Consider the following 20,083-nt stretch of genomic DNA (forward strand, 5'->3'; position numbering starts at 1 on the left):
TACCAGACCAGATCCTTTTGTCCTCTCTCAAATAACAGAAATTTTAGAACAAAAATGACATGAAGGCAAAACAGGAGAGAAAATGGCAAAGATCCGTGCCCTCCCTCTGACCGCTACTTCCTACATTTGTCCTGATTGTTTGGAAAAATTATTCCCATAACCTCAGCTGGCTCAGGGCAGAGTCCAGTCCCAATCCACCTCTTCACTCCCTCAGGGAATATCCGCTCAGCACTCACGGGTGCTTGCAGGGGCTCTGTGTCAGGTACTGGACGTGACAAAGATGGCTTAGGTACCTTCAGAGTACTTGAGGAGTGTGAGGACAGCGAAGGAGGTAACGAATAGGCAAAAGCAGGTAATGTGGGAGGACGAACAGTTTCTGGGCCCCAGGAAGCCCAGACAGGGCTGACGGTGCTGGAGATGCTGGGGACCCAGAGCCCACAACCACTCTTCCCCCTGCCAGGCACCAAGCACGAGGCCACTTAACCACCCAGACTATGGGCTCTGGGAAGAACTTCCCCTTGAGAAAGAACCCGGCCAACAGTCACTTGTAGTAGCAGCAGCAATGATCGTATCTCCCAGTAATGAACACAGCTTGTGAGCTAAGCACTTCTCATGTATTATCTGATTTCGTGCTCAGCACAACTCTGTAAGGTAAATGCTACACTATCATTACTCCCCTTTTACAGATGAGAAAACTGAGACTTAGAGAGGTTTTGTTTTTGTGCGTGTGTGTTTTTTTTTAACTCATTCATTCAAGAAAGTTCTGTGTGTGTCTACCATGAACCCAATACCACTCCAGCGGGGACCTTAAGACAGACAGAATCCATGAGTGTATATAGTACATACATTCTTGTGGTAGATAAATAACTTGCCCAAGGTCACTCAGCTTGTCATAGCAGTAGAGCCAGGATCTGAACACAGCCACTCTGACTACAGAACCTATACTTTCAAACTCTCAATAAGCAAACTGCCTGGGCGCAGCCATTGTCAATTATAATCATCACTGACACTAACATACTACATTTCCTCTATCTTAAGATGTAGGTTTTTTTCACATTTTAATGTCTGCATTTTAAAATATATGTTGAAAGAAACCTGGGGGCTGTAGGCAAAGGACTAAGTCATCACATCACTGCTATTGCTGTTTAACTGTGGATGTAGCTGAATACAGGTTAGTTGATTACTGACTCAGTTGAGTTTTCTGCAAAACTCATGCAGTCGAATCAAATTCAAAAATGCAGTCGAATTTTAGCTTAAATTAAGATCCCTGATATTCCTTCAAATACATTCCAATAAGTTCACTATGATGCAGTTCTGAAAGAGAAAATACTGTGTATGCAACATTGCCTATCACGTGCAATGTAATGAAAGGGAGTAGAAATGGCCAGATTTCCTGGAATAGATCACAGAATTTTCAAAGCCTAAAGGGCTAGCATTCAACTGACGAACATCTAACTGAACACCTAACTTCTAGCAACATGTGATCAACTGAGGGGAAATAAAACTATGGTTTCACCAAAGAGAAAATGCAGGCCAAACCCCACTATACTTTGATAAGCCTCAAAATTGTGCTGTCAGCCTTCGAGGTACCGCAGTGAGCAGATCATGAGTAACCTGCTTTCTGAAAAGCATCCCATCACTCTGAAGTTACCATCACTTCTCAGAACCAGGTATGACACACAACTTCATTAATGTGAAAAACACCTACACTCCAAACTCGGATTATATAGAACAAGCAACTCATATGTAAGCAAACAAATAAACGAGGGCCACTGTAGTCAATTTTTAAGTGTATAGAATTAATGTCATGTTTATTTGTTTCTGGAAAGATGCAATTAATTCCATGGCTTATTTTACCATTATCAATGGCAGAATTGATTACCATTACCATTATCAGTGGTGCTCAAAACAGAGGATTATGGTCATCACAGTGACAACTGCCATGTATTGAGCACCTGCTAAACACTGTATGTGCTATTTTATGCCCATTATCTTCCATGTAAGGAATCAAGGTTCAAAGTAACCAGTGACTTTGCAAGGTCATACAGCCAGTAAGCATCAAGCCAAGCACGGAACCAGCTCTGCCTGAGTCTAAAGCCCGAGTGACTTCCAGGGCACTATAATGCCTCTCCCTACGAACAAACCCACTTCCATCCCGCCCCGGCACAGAACGTATAGGTTAAGTCCTCACCTGAAGAAAGCTTACCGTGATGCCAGAACAGGATGGGCCAGCATGAATTCAACCCAAACACCCCCAAGTTGATCTAAATCCTGCTGCAGAGAACACATTAAACAGGCTGGGCAAGAAGATAGGGAGTCCTGTCCATTGCTGAGGCCAGGGCAGGAAGGAGCCTTCGGCCTGGCCAGAGGCCTTCTTTTCCCCTGAAGATGCTGTTCCACATCAGTTCATGGAAACAGAGGCCTCCCTGAGCCTGAGGGAGAGTCTAGCTTATTGTGCCAGTCCCCTTCAAGGGAGCCCTCTGAAACCTCAGGGCAGCCCACGGTGCCAATAAACAACAGCTTTTCCTCCTGATCAAACGTCTGCGGATGACAGGCCAGGGCTTGTAAATTTCACCCCATTCTCTGGACATGTGCCTCTGGACACAGTCTAATTTCCAATGTAAAATCGTTTTCAAGGGCTTTTCCTTAAATATTCCCTCAGGAAATAACCTCAAGCTTGGACACTTAAGAATGGACTAGGACCTTTCAAGAAACACTTACTGAAGCCTCCTTGAAGATACAGAGATGAATGAGATGTGATCCCTACCATCCGGGAACTCACAATTGAGTGAAGGAGGTAAGACCAGCTCAGAACTCACTCTAATAAAAAGCACTATAATAAAAAGCAGCACAAGATGAATGTTATCCTGGAACACAGAGGAGAAAGGACTTAATTCTAAATGTAAGATCAATAAGGAACTCAGCTAACACTCACTGACGGAGCACCTAGTAGGTACCAACTACCGTACCAGGCATTGTACCAACATTATCCCACTTAATTCCTACAAACCACCCTGTGGAATATGTACTATTACTATACTCACTTTATAAATGAAGAAACAGATGGACAAGCAAAGTATCTTGCCCAAGGTCACACAACTACTTTGCAAATACTAGAGATGAGATTTGGACCCTGCTGGCTAACACCAAAGCTCAGGTTACTTTCAGTTCAGTAGACAGACTACACCTCTTGGAGTAAAGAATTCTCCCTGGTAACAGCAGAATCTGAACTGGTTTGGAATTCAACCAGGTGAAGATGGAAAGGAGGATAAAGGGTCACTGAGAGGGACGGCCTGGAAGTAGGACAGATCAGCAGTCTCAGGTCGGTTAAAGCAGTGGGCAGACGTCAAGCTTCCAGCAGAAAGGAAGAGGCGTGTCATCAGTGAGGGAGAGGACTGGGTGTCAAGAGCCCTGGGTTCTCGCCCTGGTACGGCCACTAACCGACCGTGTGACCTTCCGCAGGTCCTATCTCCCCTCTGTGCTTCAGCTTCATCATCAGTAAGAGTTCCAATCCCCCTATCGGAACAGATATTCCCAAAAGGTCTGCTCTCGTTTCAATGCGCTGTGATACTCACAAGAGGCCACGTGGGACAGTGGTTAAGGCCAGGTGACAGGTAGCCCCCGATCTGCAGGGACCAGCTGAGTGACCTTGGATAAGCTAATTAACTCCCAAGTCCTTTTCCTCATCTGTGATGTGGGGACAACAGCAAAGCGTGTTTCACAAGGCTGTGGTGAAGGTTCAGTGAACTGAAGAACAAAAACCACCTAGCAGAGTGCTTGCAAACTGTAAACGTCCAGCAAATGAAGGCAGCTCTGGCGCCACCATCATCACCACCATTACTTCTTCTTTAAAGGGTCTAGAAAGTGAATGTAGTGGTCAAGGCTCAGAAAGCCTTTTTTTTTTTTTTTTTTTAATTTAAAAGGACAAAAAATAAGCTCTCTTCTTTCTTCTCTGAAAATGAGAAAAGGCCTCACACCATGAGGCTCCTGTTTCACCAAAGGGCCATGCCATACATACCTTCTCTTCTGATGAAACCGTCAGCTTGTCACTGGATATCAAGCTGCACACCTGGTCCAGGCTTAGGCTAAGAAATTCTTCCCCCAGCATCACCTCTGGAAAGTGCTGCTCTGTTCAAAAAAAAAAAAAAAAAAAAAAAGCAGAAGTTCAGAGAACAAAGTTATAAAACACTCCTGCCCTTCCTTCCATGAACCAAGGCCATGACAAAGATGGGATTTAGAGTGGAGTCCTTCAGGTTTTGAGGGGAGGTGGGAAGCAGAGGGAGAGGCAGAGAGAAAGCCAGCACGTCCTGGCGGGAGAGAAACTAGCCTTTTAATTCAGCAGCAAAGGCATCCTTCCCCCCAACCCTCCGTGTGATCCTGTCCTGAACATCAACACAGATGAAAACAGGGCAGAGAGAGATGCGCGGTTATATTTTTTCCATGCTCCATGAGATTAATCTGGCACTGCAGAGAAGTCTCCCTGGGACCTGCCTACTTAACTGAGCTCATTTCCCCTCAAAGTGCAAGCTGGCAGAGTTGTAGACAGTGACCCCTGCAGTTCAGCCAAACAAAAGTGGGTCAGAGCGGCTGTGGGGCTGGAAGTCTCGGGAGGGTCTGGTAGAAAGTCAACATTCAAGGCTAGCAGAAGGCGTCACCCTTCCTTGTCCAAAGTCAAGTCTACTATAGCAAGTCTCCGGTTCACAAGGAATCCCAGCTAAGCACTGGGCCAGGTGTGGTGACAACACGGCTGGCCCCACCACAATGGGGAAGAATCCACAACAGCTAACCAGCAAAGGCCATTAAAATGGAGGGGAGTGTGGGGACAGCTAAAACGAGACAAAACCGACAGGTCTGAGGTCCACACAAGGGACATGCCAAAGACAACTCCTACTCTGACATTTGCGCAGGTCACCATCCTGCTGTTACAGAGGCAGTGAAATGTCAGTGAAGAGCATGCACTTCGGAAAGAAGGAACCTAGACTCAAATTCTGGCTTTGCCATTCGCAAGTTGTGTCCATGAGCCAATGGCATCACCTCCCGGGGCCTCACCATCCTCATGTGTGAAAGGGGAATGAAACCGCTTGTCTCGCCTCCCTCTTGTGCGCTGATGGGAAAGGAACGATGGCAGTGTTTCGCAAGCTATGTCAGGGTGAACTGGCCCAAGGGGTCCTGGAGATGACAGGATCCTTTGTCATTTGGCCCAGACCTGGCTCCTTTCTCAGTTCTCTCACAGCCCTGCGTTGCCTTAAGGGGCAGCTGTGCTCTTTGCCCTCCAGGCTCCAGGACTCCCCTCTTCCTTCTTTGGTGGCCCCCCGCTGGCCTGGAAGCTTCCTGAATAATTCTATAGGGCCATACCTCCCAGGCCCACAGAGGGCTACCCCACTTGGTCTGGCCAGCCCCTCAGAGGCTGCTGCAGTATCAATCCTGTTATAGCTACATAATGAAAGGGAAAATCAGAGCAAGCTATGCCTCTCTCTCATATTCATCAGCCTCTTACAAACCAAAGAAGATTTAAATCATTTCTTGCAAAAAAAATCCTTCTTAACTTTTATGTTGAAATAATTCAGACCCAAAGAATTCTGCTATACCCTTCATCTAGATTCCCTAAATGTTAATGTTTTACCCTCAATTTACCCTGATTGAGGGTTAACTTACCCTAATTAAGTTGTACACAATCTCTTCCATTCTCACTAGACAGGAAGGGCTCCCACTTACTCTCCATCAGCTCAATAACATCACTGAGCCTGCAGCTAAAGCTTGTCCACCCTGAGGCTCAGGAATGTTTGCACATAACAAAACAAATTTAGATGTCAGACCCTTTATGCTGTTTTGTACACCTGAAACTAATAATAAAATTAAATTAAATTTTTAAAAAGTGTCACATCCTTTATGAAGGGAAGCAACTGTCATAAAGTAAGAAGCTGGTCTTGCTTCTCTATACGTCAGTACAAAAAAAGCCATTAGTTCAAGCTCAGATTTTAGGTGAGATGTGCAGAAAATCTCCATAACTATGGGAATATTTAAGACTAGATAGTATTATTTTTCAAGTGTCCATTCCTAAAGATTTTTAAATAAAAGAAAATGAACAATCTTCTTTGGATGATGAGAATTCCTTCCTGGCCTGAAGGTTTAACAGGATTCTCCCTACATGCCTTTTCTGGTCCAAGCAGTCTTTGGACCACAGTCGTCCTTCTGTTGGCCACATCCAAGAAACAGCAGAGAGAGAGAAAGCGGTCACCACACCACGGCGCACCAACGCGGTACGCCCGCCAAGGCAGAGCTAAGCAGGCGAGTCAGGGGAACCGCCGCGACCATTCCTGGAGGCCAGAGCCACCCCAGCCTTCCCGCTTTTACCTTTGGTTGGCCAAAATCCTTACATTTGGAGGAAGGAAAAGAGTGAAGAGAACTGGAAGTGAGAAAGTAAAACTCTGGATTGTGCAAAACACTTTCTCACAGCTCATGAAGCTAAAAGTAGAAGGCCCTGGATATTGAAAAGGAAGAATACGGAAGCGTGGTGACACATATTCTAGGTGACTTGGCAAACAAACCAGAAATTCTCAAAGATAACTCGAGGCAGAAAGTAGTCAACTCCCCGACACCTTCCCATCTCTCAGGATGAATCTCGGTCCCTTCTTCCTCACATGTGCTGCTGCTTTGCTCGTATGGGACCTCCCACTCATGTCGCTTCAGAAAGCCTCCCAGGAAGCCGTGTGATGGGACAGAGCCCCAGAGAGCAGTTTCCAGGCTCTCGGCCTCACGTGGGAAGGTGCTGGCTCGGATAGTAGATGGTCATCAGCTGTAACCTTTGAGCCATTGGCCACTAATATAACTGCCGCGGCTATGCTGGGGAGTGGAGTCGAGGGGAGTCGAGGCGGAGAGTCAGCCGGTTGGCAGACAAGCGAACAGCAGGTTGCACGTCGTGTGAACCCAGCCGCCGGGGAGAATATAGCGGTATGATTCCCCTACCTATGGCTCCGTGGGTGTTCCTTTTTGGCCTAGCCACATCCTGCGTTCTTATGTGGGGAGCGGGAGCAGAGACCCCGCAGGCCGCCCTGCGTGACACCATGTCTGGTGGGGTGGGGACAACAAGGGAGTTAGTGGGCAGCAGCTTCTCACCCAGGGCTGGCAACTCAGGACCCAGGAGATTTGTAGGGCAGGAGCAGAAAGGACGAGAAGAGGGCGCAAAAAGGAAAACCTCTTCCCATCAGTCTGAGGAGACAGAGCTGAGCCCCCAGAGTCTGGGGACCAGAGTCCCCTTTCTGTTAGCAACACTCAAGAAACAAGGAGGTAGAAACAACAGGAAGAGGATGCTCCAGCCAACTGCACTTCCTGGGAAACAGGAGTTCCCCAGAAGACTTTATTCTCAAATTAGCCCTCCTCCTAGCCACTTCCCCCAAAGAACCCACTCTGCTCCCAGAAGATACCTCCCTGAGAATCAGCTTCTACCTTTAACGCTTGTTTGTTGGTTGGTTGATTTGGGTATTTTTTCTTTGTTTGTTTTGCTTTGTTGTTAATGTATTAAAGGAGCATGTAGTGAAGAGTTCTGGCTAAGGGTCAGAGATCTGGCTCTACCTCTTACAGTCAGTTACTCTTTCCAGACTCTGGCTTCATCATCCGTAAGATGGAACCATAATACCTGACCGAGGTTTCAAGGTTGTTTTGAAGCTCAAAGACAATAATATTAGTCCATTTTAAGATCTTTTAAAACCTCTTTAGAAATGAAAGATGAATACTATCAGCCCACGTTCCTGCTTCACAAAGTTCAGTTCTGTGGGCAGCAGTCCTCTGCAGCAGAGCTTTTCCACAGCAGCAGAGACACCACTGGGACTGCAGGTCCTGTGGCGAGGCTGCGGACCTCAAAGGCCACTGAGTTCAGCAAACTTTCTAGGGACATATTATTCAATTTCTAAAAGCTGTGGTTTTGTCATCTATTAAATAGGGCTAATGATAATACGAACTCACACGATGTGCAGGCATTAAACGAGCAAATGTGGTTAACACACTTACGGAGGCCACTGCAAGTGCTCAGGAACTGTTAACGTATCATGTGCTGAATGCAGTGCTTCTCCAAAAAAAAAGAAAGCACAGCCGATGCCTACAAGGAACCTGCTGGCTTCTAAGTGGGGTGAGACAAGGCACCAGTAACTCCAACTTGAAGTCCACAGGGCCATGACTGGGGGAGACATTCCAAATAGAAATAGAAGCAGGAGAGTTCAGAGCACGTGCAGAGAACAGCAATGGCTCAGTCTGGCTGGAGCCTAGGCTATGTCTTCATTCATCTAACAAATTTTTAGCGAACGCCCACTAAGTCTGGGGAACTGTGCCAGGCTCCAGGAGATGCAATGGAGAGGCAGGCAAGGCTGGATCTTGGGGATGGGTGGGCTGTGCAGGGGCGTAGTATCTTCTAACCATGGGCTAGCCCCTTGAAGGGGAAGTCTCCAGTAATAAACGTTAACTTTTCTTGTCCTTTTGCTTCTTTTTCCTTAAAGAGAAATGGAAACAGAGGTGGGGGGGGAAGTCAATTAAGAGTTCTGGTTAAGAGTCCTAATTAACCGGGCTTTACTATAAGTAACAAATACTGTTTAAGTTCCAAGTTTTGATTAAAGAAACAGCATGTGTCTGTCCCTGTCCCTTTGGTGGAGAAATTATGGAGAAGGAGAGGGGCATCAGATACTTCAAGTCCTTTCCCCCCACCAAGCCACACAAAACTTCCCAACATTGAAAGGATGAAAACATTTGGATGGCACATTTCCCAGGATAGGGCTTGCTTTCGGGGCAGAGCTGGGTCTTCTCAAGGAAGCAGGCCTGGGAAAAATTGAGGGTATTTCCTAATAGCAGCTAACACTATACCAGGCATTTTACAGGTTTTATGTCACTTACTTCTCCCAAAAGTCCTGCTGAAGTGAATATCAATATCCCCATTTTACAGATGGAGAAATGGAAGCTCAAAAAGTTATTTAGTCATGTGCTTAAGATCACACAGCGGTAAGTGGTCAGCTCGGGTTTTGAAACCAAGGCTGTCTGATTACAGTAACAAGCTTCTGATGAGTATTTTAGTCCGAAGACGATAGTAACTTGTACTAAGCAGGCCACTGGAGTAAAATTCAAAGAAGACGTCAGAGCACCCTAAGATTCCCTGTTAGGGGTGCTATACGGAGACAAAAAGAATATGAATCTAATGACCTTTCTTCAAAAAGAAAACATCTTAGCATAGTGGTGTTCTAAACATTTTGGCATCAGTCTTACATGTTCAAATCTCAAACCTAATCTCTGAATTGAGATCTTTCCCTAATCCTCCTACCAGGCTAGGTGAAGTGATGCCCTTTTATGTTCCCAAAGGCTCCAAAACAGGAAATAAAAATTACCGTGGCCCTAATGAGCCTGTTTTATCAGCGGATGAGTTTCTCCCACGCCGGGCTGTGCGCCTCAGGAGGGCAGGGTCTGTCTTACGTGAAGCTGACTCCTCAGTGCCCAGTACGTCTGCTCTAAGATAATTATTGCTCTTCCTTGCCTGTTCTTCACGACTGCCTAGGGTTCAGGCAATCGCTCAAGGTAACCCCAAGTCCATTCCACCCTCTTGATGGGATAAAATAAACCCAAGCCTTTGAGCAGACTCATCTAAACGACAAGCCCAGAACAAATGGAACCAAAAACCCATCTGTGACTTCTTTGACCTGCAAAGATGAAATGAATCCCATTATTCCAGGGCCAGTGGCCCCAGGGAACAGGTATGAGTGGCTCTGAATTGAACCACTGGTTATATGCCCCAGGAAAAACTGGCTGACACAGGTGGACACACAAACAGAATCAAAACATTTTAGTAGGGAAAAAAATAAAATAAAACAACTGCCTTAAATCTCTCTCCCTCTCTCTCTCTCGCCTCCTAACACCCTATTTTTTGAGGGCAGAGGTAAGCTTCCTTGAATCAATATTTGGCTTTTGGGGCCCCCCATTTCCCTGCTCCAGGAGAAGGCTCAGCTCCCCCAGGGAAGTAACAGAGACCTACTTCAACCTCTTTCCACAAGGGTCATGACCGTGGGCCCTCAGACTCCAAATATTACTACCTCCACCCTCCATATTGACTTAATTCCACTAATATATGTGTAGTCCCTCCCCCTTTCTCACACACACACACACACACACACACACACACACACGACCAACGGCTATATCAAACTGCCTACTTATCAGTATTATTGATTCAACACCAGAGTTCCCTGTTACCCAGAGAATGGGGGGAATAAGGGAAGCTTCCCAAAATCCCAACGAGAAGAACATCTAACAACAGAAACTACCTGCGTCTACACTACTGCTTCATTTGCCACCTCCAGCAAGCAGCCGAAAATCAGGGGGAGGCAGGAGGCCACCACCGGGGAGAGAGAGGCTGGACTGGCCGGGACGGATGTGAAAAGAAGTAGTGGGCTCGGAGCACAGGCTCTGGAGTCAGACAGCCTCATCGTGCACCTTGGCATTGCCACGTGTAAACTATGTGGTCTTGGGCAAGTTACTAAACATTTCTGGAGTTTCCATTTCTTCATCTGTAAATTGGGAAAATAACAACTACCTCTCACAGTTATATGGCCAAAAGGAAGGAATGCCTACGAGTGTGCAGCACCAGGCCTGGCATCTAGCAAGTGTTTAGAAAGGATTGAAACCCCTACAAGAAGCATTATCATCTTCATTATTTTATGATGCCAAGTTGGAGGCAGCAATTTATAAGACAACCCTCCCTGGGTCAGAAGTTTCTGTTTGAATGATTTGTCAAAGTTCCTTGCTGCCCTTAGTTGAATCACTTTATTCTGTGATCTCCCATGACTCAATTGGAGGCCATTTCTCTCCACAAAAAGGCCATTTCTCTCCACAAACACTTGAAAGCCGATGGCTTTTCCATCCCATGGCTGGAGGGTTTTAGCGAGGCTTTGGCAGCCTGATGTAAACAACATGTCCAAAGAATTTTAATTGCCATTTCATTAACAGGGTCCCATTAACGTCCTTCCCAACTGGCTCTGCTGATGGCCCCGTGCATGGCCGTCCAATTACCAAACAACAAAGTCCCCATAAACCTGCCCTGGCCTCTGAGGTTAAAGATTAAGCTGTCCCTGGAAACAATAATGAGGTATAAGAAACAGGCTGTGCAAAACACCAGGGTCCCTTTCCCAGCTACTAGCTACGCAGGAGGACTCTGACAGCATCAGCTGGGGGCAAGGGTCTAAGCAGTCAGCTTCTAAATACGGGACACACACTCCCCTACCCCAGACTGACATTATCACAGCAAAAACCTGGAGGCACAACCTTGAGCGGGGAAATCTGCCCCAGAGGAAGCAGGAGGGACTGCCACAGCAGGAAGAGACAGGGCCATTCTAAACAGGAAACTAAAGAGGCAGCTGGTGGCGAGAGGTGGTGCTCCAGCCGGTGCTCCAGCCCGTCACAGCAGATATGTCTGCCTCTCGGTGCCTCCACCAGGGGGGCTGAAGACTTCTCAGAAGGCAGGAGCTGACCTTAAAAATGGTTCCATGTTTTAGAGAGCAATCTGCAATATCTATCAAAAATTGTTTAAAGGCCTATACTCTCTGTGAGCTACCTGATGCTACTAAGATGGTACCCCACAGGTACAATCAGTATTACAAACATACCAGCAAGTGCACTCCAGAATATCATGTAGAAAACTTCTCACTCAAGCATTTTATATAAAAGAAAAAGACGGGTAACATTATGCCCATAAATCAGGGCTGAGGTTAAATTAATTATAGTTCACCCACGATAAAAAGAATAGGATATACATACCCAAACACAAGGGTCTATAAAGAACTCCAAGATTTTGTATTAAGTCAAGCAAAAGTACAACGAGTACAGAATGTTTCTATTGGGGTAAGTTAAAAAGCAGAATACATATATTTTTTTCTGTAGGGCCCCTGCACGCTTCAGAGAGGGGTTGGGAGAAGACTGACTTCGCATTTTATACCTTTGTGTAGTGTTTGAATTTTTCGTTTTGTTTTGCTTTTTTTGAATTTTTTTAATACATTCTGTAAAGTTTTAAAATAATGGCATAGCAATGTATCTGCTAACATAGAAGGATGTTCAGAATATACCGTGGAAAAAAAATTTTTTAAGCTGGAAAACATACACAGGCAACGAAAACGATCGGGAAAGCTATACACCACGGTGCTGCCCACGGTTCTCTCTGGGTAGAACTGTGGCGCCTTTTCTGCTCTTCCTGCCTGTCTGCTTTTTCTGTAATAATCACACGTGATTTGGGATTAACAGCGATAACAACAGCAAGAATTATAACAGCAAGAGAAAGTTTGTCTTGGAGAAGGAAAAAGAACAGAATTCAGAGGCAAAGCTGGGGCCACCGACAAGTGAAGCAGAAGCCAGCTGGCCAGAGACTAGTGAGGGTGAGGAAGCAGGACATACCTGCCTGTGCATCTGGAGGCAGAGAAACCAAAAGCAGAAGCTCTGGAAATGGTCCTCTCCCCCGAAGCACATGCTTTGGTGATAGTGACCCACGGAGTCCCGTCCCTGCCAGGACCCAGCTCTGAGCCTCTTAGTACTGTGGAGGACTTGTTAGCAGGAAGGCTCCAGAACACGGCCTTGGTCGCACCTACTTCTGCAGGAGAATCTCCTCCCTGTCCTGCCCCACCCCCAAACCATCCTGAAAACAGGGCAAGATGTACTACCCCCATCACAGAGAAAACAGGCCTTGGGTCACTCTGCTCCAAAGTGATCTGATCCCCAGCTCTGATCTGGAGAGTCTCCTTGTAATTGGTTGGTTTAAAACACCTCCTACCACGAGGCATGGGGCCAGAGAAGCCAGTGACCACAAAGGCCGACACTGTCGCTTTCATGTGGCCCTAGTGGATACCCAGCCCTCCACACCTACAGCGGGATGAGGCAGCAGCTAGGTCTCAAGAGGCAGCAATGGCAGAGAGCACCAGATTCCATCTCAAGTCAGGGAGAGAAAAACAAAGAAACAAAGCAGGCTCACATCAGTGGGTGGATGCGAGGGAATCAGCAGACAGCCATCTTGTCCTTCCTTCTCCAAACACGGCAGAATCTTACCTCACACTACTTCTTCTAATGTCTTCTCATCAGGGGCTTATCAGCCTCTGTATTACCATGACTTCTCTGCTACAGACTGCAAAGGAAGCTCCAACAGGAGGGGGTCACAGTCTCCACAGAAGGCCTGTGCAACAGGGAGGAGGCGCTCAGCTTGAAGTCGCACTGTCCAAGCCAGGGAAAGTGGGAGGGCCCCACACGGGCAGTGAGGAGCAGCCTCCCACCAGGAAAGAGAAGGCATCCACATCTCGCTTCCCCACTCTCAGATGACTAAACACCCCGTGTCTAGCAGAGACAGCTGCTCGCCTGTCTACAATGTCTGGTTGTTGGCATCTGGTGACTATGTGGCACAGGCTTCCAGGCTCACACTTCCAATGGAAAATGCCAACTCCAGCCACCAACACTCCTCAATTTCCAATTCACAGAGCCACCTTATGTCCAAACACGGCCTGGAAGCCACAGAATGTCACAGTTATAAACACTGGCTCTGGAGTCAACACTGTCTGGGTTTAAATCCTGCTTCTGTGTCTACCAGCTGTGTGACCCCAACAAATTACTTCACCTCTCTGTGCCTTAGTTTCCTTAGGTGTTATATGCACTAAGTGAGATGACACACATAAAATGCTTAGTATAGGGTATGACCCAAAGTGAGAGCTCCATAAACACCAGTTAAAACTAATTCATCAGGGTATCTGCACACACACATGTGCACACACACCTACAACGCTGACGGAAGCCAGTCGCCATGACAACATCAGGACCAGGGAGCACCAAGCTGACAATGTATTCCCAAAGGCATCCTCCTTACTCTCCCACAGGTGAGTCTCACCATCAGAAAATAAAAGGGGCAGAGGGAGAAAACACAGGTTTTAAACGTGGGGAAAGCCAGGCCAGAAGAACCTGGGAGCCTGTGTTAAAGATGGGGGTTCAGTGTACTCACCAAGCCTCAGTCATCTAGAAAAGGATGGCATATGTGCTGCGTGCACACACACGCTATGAAGAAGGAGAGGGCTGGGGCGGGAGACGGGAAGGAGGCAGAGAAATCCTGGCATCACAGCACTCGTCCTTTGCTACTGCCCCAGCAGGTGTTCACGAGCTGGCCTGGGCCTTGGCCAAGCTCTTTGCTCCAGCTGAAGCAAAGCCTGAGCACATCCCTCAGGAAAGTGGCCTCTTCAAAGGCTGGCCTAGGGGGAGAAAGGGCTCCCTGAGGGGAAACCAGAAAGGGACTAGGGAATATGTAGGGAAAGGAGGACACAGGATGGACAACAGAGAAACAGGAGAGTCAAGGTTGTATCCGGGCAGTCAGAATTCAGAACTAGGGCGTCTGGGGGATGTCCTTCTCAAAAAACAGCAGCAGCAGGATCATCTTAACAACTGGTCCCACTGGTGTCCTCAGAAACAGACTTCGGGGGGAAATGAGAGTCTGTGCAGGCTCCTGGGGTCTTGGGCTTGATCAGGGACAAGAAAATGCCAAGAAACGGAACAAACGCTTGCCGCCTTGTGGACCGAGGGGTTAACATAGCTGGGGAGCTGGCAGGTAGGCAGTCAGCAGGCCCTCAGCTAATCTGCAGGCGTGGGCTGCAGACAGGAGATGCAGACAGAACACAGACGGTGTTAGAGCAGGGAGAAGAATGAGATGCTTTACTGCAAGGGGAGCAGGTGCTGTGATGGACCCGATTAAAATGACTAGACTCATTTCCTAGGTCACTCATGATTTTTGTCCTCTAGTTGAAATAAGTATCAGTGAAAATTTCTTTGCAGCACTGAACACTCATGTTCATCTCTTCTCCCTCCCAAAACCCTATTAAAACAGCAGGATCCTAAAATAACAGGATGACAAGCTCTAGCAGGGAGAACGTCTCCAAGAAAAATAAAATGGAATCAACAGATTATCTGAGGTATAGAGGACTGTTCAGTTGTATCTGTCTTACAAGAATTAATGGTAGTGACGCTACGCGAAAGAAAAAGGCAATTACTGACTGCTTTTCTCATTTAAAAAAAAAAGTTTTCAGATTAAAAAACTATAACACATAACAGCTCAGTTATAGAAATGATATTAGGAGAACAAAGAGAGGGGAACAGTGTACGTATATAAGGGGAACGTCTATGAAATCTCAATCATTATTCTTCTGTGGAAAGTCAACAGATAATATCCAAAACCAGTACAACAGTGGTGTAAACATATTAGTTAGCTAAATGGAGATAAATAGGAAATGAAACGGCTTTTAGCTGAATCAGAGCCCGCATTTTAATTTTGTTAGAATTGAAAGTGAGTGGCTCTAGAGAGCAAGACTTGTGGAAAGGCAGAGCAGGCGACTGTTTATCATGATAAGCCTTGCAGTGGTATTTAACTTTCAAAATCCTGTTTAAAGAGCACTTTGATCAAAATAGAAATTTTCTTAAACAGCAACAAAAAAGATTTATTTCAAACCTAGCTCAAATTACTCCTCCCCCACGAATTCTTCTCAGAGCTCCTTCTTCTCTCCTGAAAAGTATGGTGCATGCCACCATCTGGCAATTAACCACATTACACTTGGCAATGAGCTGACTTCTTCTGTTGTCGATGACCTTTTCACCTGTGTCTTGTCTCCCTGACTAAGTTATAAGTGCTGCACAGTGGAGTGCCCTTCTCACAGTCTCTGAGCAGTCCACGGCAGACCAGGTTATTAAGCCACAAGCCTGGAGGAGGTGTGGCAGCCCCGCTCCCGTTACCTGCATAAGCATTGGCCTGCTGCAGAAGGTCGGTGCAGGTGTGCACATCTGCGAACGCGCGGATGCCCAGGCAATTGGTAGGGTGCAGCTGAGACTGCAGGAAATCACAGCAGTTCTGCCGAACATCCATGAGCTGCAGCAAGCTGGCTGCTGGGAGCAGCACCTGGAGGAGAAGGTGACATTGAGACACCGGATCCCTCCAGCAGGGCCTCAGCTCCCTAACGCACTGTTCTAATCATACCACTCCCGTGCTTGAGGTCCTTATGTGGCTCTCCACTGACTGCCCACATCAGTCCAAACTTCCTGGCCTGGCCCTGAGGCCCGCCTCAAGCTTATTTCCCACCCCCCTCCACTTCATGGACCCTAAGGACCAGCAGATTTTCTGTATGTGTGTACGAATTCCCTGGGGATCTTATGAAAATGTAGATTCTGATTGAATAGGTCTAGGGTGGGGCCTGAGAGCCTGCATTTCTAACCAGCACCCAGCTTAAGTTGCAGCTGCTGGTTCATGAACTGCACTTTGATGAACAAGACCCTTATGGACTTAATGCTTGTGCCCCCCCATATATATGTTGAAGCCCTAACCCCTAAGGTGACTATATTTGGAGATAGGGCCTGTGAGGAAGTGATAATGGTTAAGTGAAGTCATAAGAGTGAGGCCCTAATCTAAAAGGGTTGGTGCCCTTATAAGAAGAGAAAGAGACGCCAGTGTTCGTTCTCTCTCTCTCTCTCTCTCTCTCTCTCTCTCTCTCTCTCAAATGTGAGGACACAGAAAAGAAAATGACCTTCTGCAAACCAGGAAAAGAATCTCACCAGAAATTGAATCAGATGGAACCCTGGACTTCTAACTTTCAAAACTGCGAGGCAAATTTCTGTTGTTTAAGCCACCCAATCCGTGGCCTTTTGTTATGGCAGCCCAGGCAGACTAAGATAGATTGATTCTTCTACTTGGCTACACATTGAAATCACCCAGAGAATTTTTTAAACACTGATGCCTGGGTCTCACCCCCAAAGATTTTAACTTAACAGGAATGGGGGGTGTGGCCTAACAGAGAGAGGTTTCCAAAGCTCCCCAGATGCTTCTAATGTCCGGCCATGTTTGAGAGTCACTGCCCTACAGCCTTCAGCATACTGTCTTCACACAGAAAGGTACTTACTGAATCGTTCACTAGCTGACTCACCTCTTAACTACTGAGTGTCTGTGTGCCAGGCACTGGTCTAGACTCTAAGATTCAGTGATAAGCACAATAAACCAGACCCCTGCTCTAAATGTAGTTTATAATCTACTGGAACAAATCCTTCAGGACTCAGACAAACACACTTTATTCTCCCAGCCAACAGATAAACAATAAAGAACATCTTCATGTACACTCTCAGAGAAAGGAGAGCTGACTTCCCTTTCAAAAGGTCATAGGACATGAGTATTTATACTATTTCCTGGATTTATACTAGTTCCTGCTCAGGTGTGTTTGCCTGTGTTTTTCCTAAAAGCCAGAGAAGACTGGCTTGAGCAGGCCACATGGGTTCTCAGACAGCCAAACCCTGTCAAGTTTCTCTAGGCCTTTCCCACCGCTGTAGAGGCCTGTCCTCTGGGTCAAAAATCCAGGCGACCTCAGCTCTGCTTCCCCTCAGCCCCATCCCATGGAGGGGGTAAATAAGGTAAGAGTGACCTTTCAAAGAGAAATTTAGAAAAAGAAATTTAAATAACAGCACAACAGTTTGACTTGAAGCCGCGTAGCTCAGGGCCACGTTACCCCAAAATAACCACCATGTCCTGGGCCTTTGTTCTCAGCTGCTCTCAGAGAGTGGCCAGCCAGAGTCCAGTTGTTCCCATCCTCAAGGGCATGCATTTCTGTTATTGGCTCAGGGCACTACAAAAGTCTCTTTTTTCCAGTGGTTTGTTTGTTTGTTTGTTTGTTTGTTTGTTTGTTGTGACTTAAATCTGGACCCTGACCGTCTCCCAAAACAGTTCCGAGCCTCAGCTCTGAGCCTGCTCACCTCCAGGTACTCAGGCTAAAATCTGCCCTACTGTCCATTCTTGGGCCTTGTCCCTCCACTAGGGTAACCAGCCGACCAGGTTTGCCCAGGACACATGTCTTTCACGGCTAACACTTGGACAGTGGGTCACCCTTTCTCATCTCTGCCCACATCAGAAACCACCAAGAGCCTCCACTATCGGTGGGCCTGCTCCTGAGCTAAATGCTTGCTCTCAACGAGGAAAGCTCTCACAATGGCTGAATTCTTGAAAACATGCTCCCTTCCTTCCTCCACCCTCTCTCTTCCACTCTCCTATGGCCCCAGCAGGACAGCAGTAAATTAGCATTGTGTCCTTGGTATTTTCCGAACCCTGATTCATTCCAGAGAAGGAAAAAGATAAAATCACCCGCTTCTGAGTTTTAAACCGTAAGTGAACACAGCCAGCCTCCAAATCTGACTGCCTGAGCTCCATCCTCACTAGGCAGCCACCGTCCCCACTAAGCGGCCATAAACTGGGAAACTCAATTAACCTATGAGCTTGCTTGGCCTAGCCAAACAGATTCTAGGAGCAGATTAGTCTCTGCCTGCTAGTTAAGTGGAGAACCATTAACCACTGCTGCTGAATACACACCAGGAATGGAAAGCTGTGTTCCAAACTCCCGAATGAACTCCATGACACCCTCCTACCAACACCAGCTACAAGACCTACAGTCAGGGCCATAGGTTGACCAACCACCCTGGTTTGCTGACACTGAAAGTCCTGTGTCCCAAGAGACCCCTCAGTACTGGGCAAACTGGGACGGTCACTCACCTAGGGAGAAGGAACTTCTAACCAGTTACCCTAAGAAGCCCTGCTGGAGAGGAGGAATTAAATGACCAGCACACACACTCCCTACTCAGTAGTGTGGCAAACCCCAAAAGGGTCAGGGGTGATTAGAGGCAGGAATGGGACAGCAGCCCTCTAGCCCCACGGAGGAGGATTTCTGAGAGTCCAATTCACCACCCCCAGATGGTGTTCCCAGCCAAGCCAAGATGAGATCATACCAGGGACACACATCCCCACCCCACCCCCGTCCTCTTCTTCACCACAAGGACAGCGGCACAGTGTGGTGCTTAAACTCTCAAGCTCAGGACAACCAGCCAAAGAAATGAAATAATAAATATTTCCTGAACATACGTCTTAGGTTATAACTTTCAGTTTTTAAAACCTCCCTGTATAGAGCTACCCACATAGCTTTCAACTTCCCTACTGATCACAAAACCCACTTAGTAGGCAAAAAATTATAAGGCTTTCCATCTCCCCATGTACCCCCATCTTGTGTGGGTCCACTCCCGCCCAGAAGCAGTCCCAAGCTGACTTCCTAAAATGAACGGGGCTGGTGGTTTCTCTAACTGCTCCTTCCCTCTCTGATCTTACTCTGCGACTAGCTATGAGTCAACAGCCCTTTTCTTCCCACTACTTGCTTAGTACAGAAAGGCATGAAGGAAAGTAAAGGAAGTCAGAATGCTGAGGGGGAAGGTTTGGAGGCTGAGAGATACATCACTGCTCAAACTCTGAGTGTCAGGGATAAACCAGGGCCCGGTCCAGTGGGAATCTGGGGGCTGCACATGATGAGAACACACACAAACCCCCAGAGGCTGTGAAAGAAAACAGCGCAGATGTCCATGAGGGGCTGTCTTCACTTCCCTCTCCCACATCAACAAGAGCTTTCAGAGGATTTCCTCTTCCCTTATCTTGCCTGCAACTCGACTCCCTCAAGTGGCAGCAGTAACAAGATTGTGAACAAAAGGCCATGCTCGGGTCCTCAGCTTTGAAGCAAGACTGTCCTGGCGGAACCACTAGGGCAGCACTGCTCAGCCCCTGGACGGAGGCGGCTGAACCTGGAACCACTGCAGGGACGGACAAGGGCCCTAAGTGAGAAAGCTTTTAGCTTGCCTCTCGACCACCTCAGCATTATGTCTGGGAAAACAGGCCCTGGAATGACCCTCAGCAAAGTTTACAGGGTTCCTCTCTAGCTTGCTAATGGCCTCCTGTCCATTTTTCACGTGCAGGCCCCGTTTTGTTTTTTCTCTCCCTCGGATAACATGAAAACACATCAGAGGATATCCCGTCACAGAGTTTATTTCCTTTAACAAAAACAAAAGGAAATGCCCTGCCTCACAAAGCACCTACTCCTGGAATTTCAGCGAGGCAGGGCCATCCATGTCCAAAGGGAGGGCACCGGCCAGAGAGCCAGGTGACAGGGCTGCCTGAGGCGTCTGCCCAGCCACACCGCTGGTCTGTCCCTGCTAGCACCAGGCATGAGGCCTGGCTAGAAACAGTGCTAAATTAAAAATC

General features: G+C 47.2%; 1 protein-coding gene across 8 annotated transcripts in view; it reads right to left on the reverse strand.

The window, feature by feature from the left end:
* KLHL3 (kelch like family member 3) overlaps positions 1–20,083 on the reverse strand; it is a 251,706-nt gene that overhangs the window by 45,902 nt on the left and 185,721 nt on the right. For all 8 annotated transcript variants that reach the window (XM_033096641.1, XM_033096640.1, XM_033096639.1 and 5 more), the window contains 2 exons: positions 15,769–15,931; positions 4,019–4,128 (listed from right to left, as the gene is read on the reverse strand). In XM_033096641.1, the coding sequence (XP_032952532.1) occupies positions 4,019–4,128; positions 15,769–15,931 (273 nt within the window). The remainder of the gene's footprint in view (positions 1–4,018; positions 4,129–15,768; positions 15,932–20,083) is intronic.

Source organism: Rhinolophus ferrumequinum, chromosome 24, assembly GCF_004115265.2.
Source record: "Rhinolophus ferrumequinum isolate MPI-CBG mRhiFer1 chromosome 24, mRhiFer1_v1.p, whole genome shotgun sequence".
NCBI lineage: Eukaryota > Metazoa > Chordata > Mammalia > Chiroptera > Rhinolophidae > Rhinolophus > Rhinolophus ferrumequinum.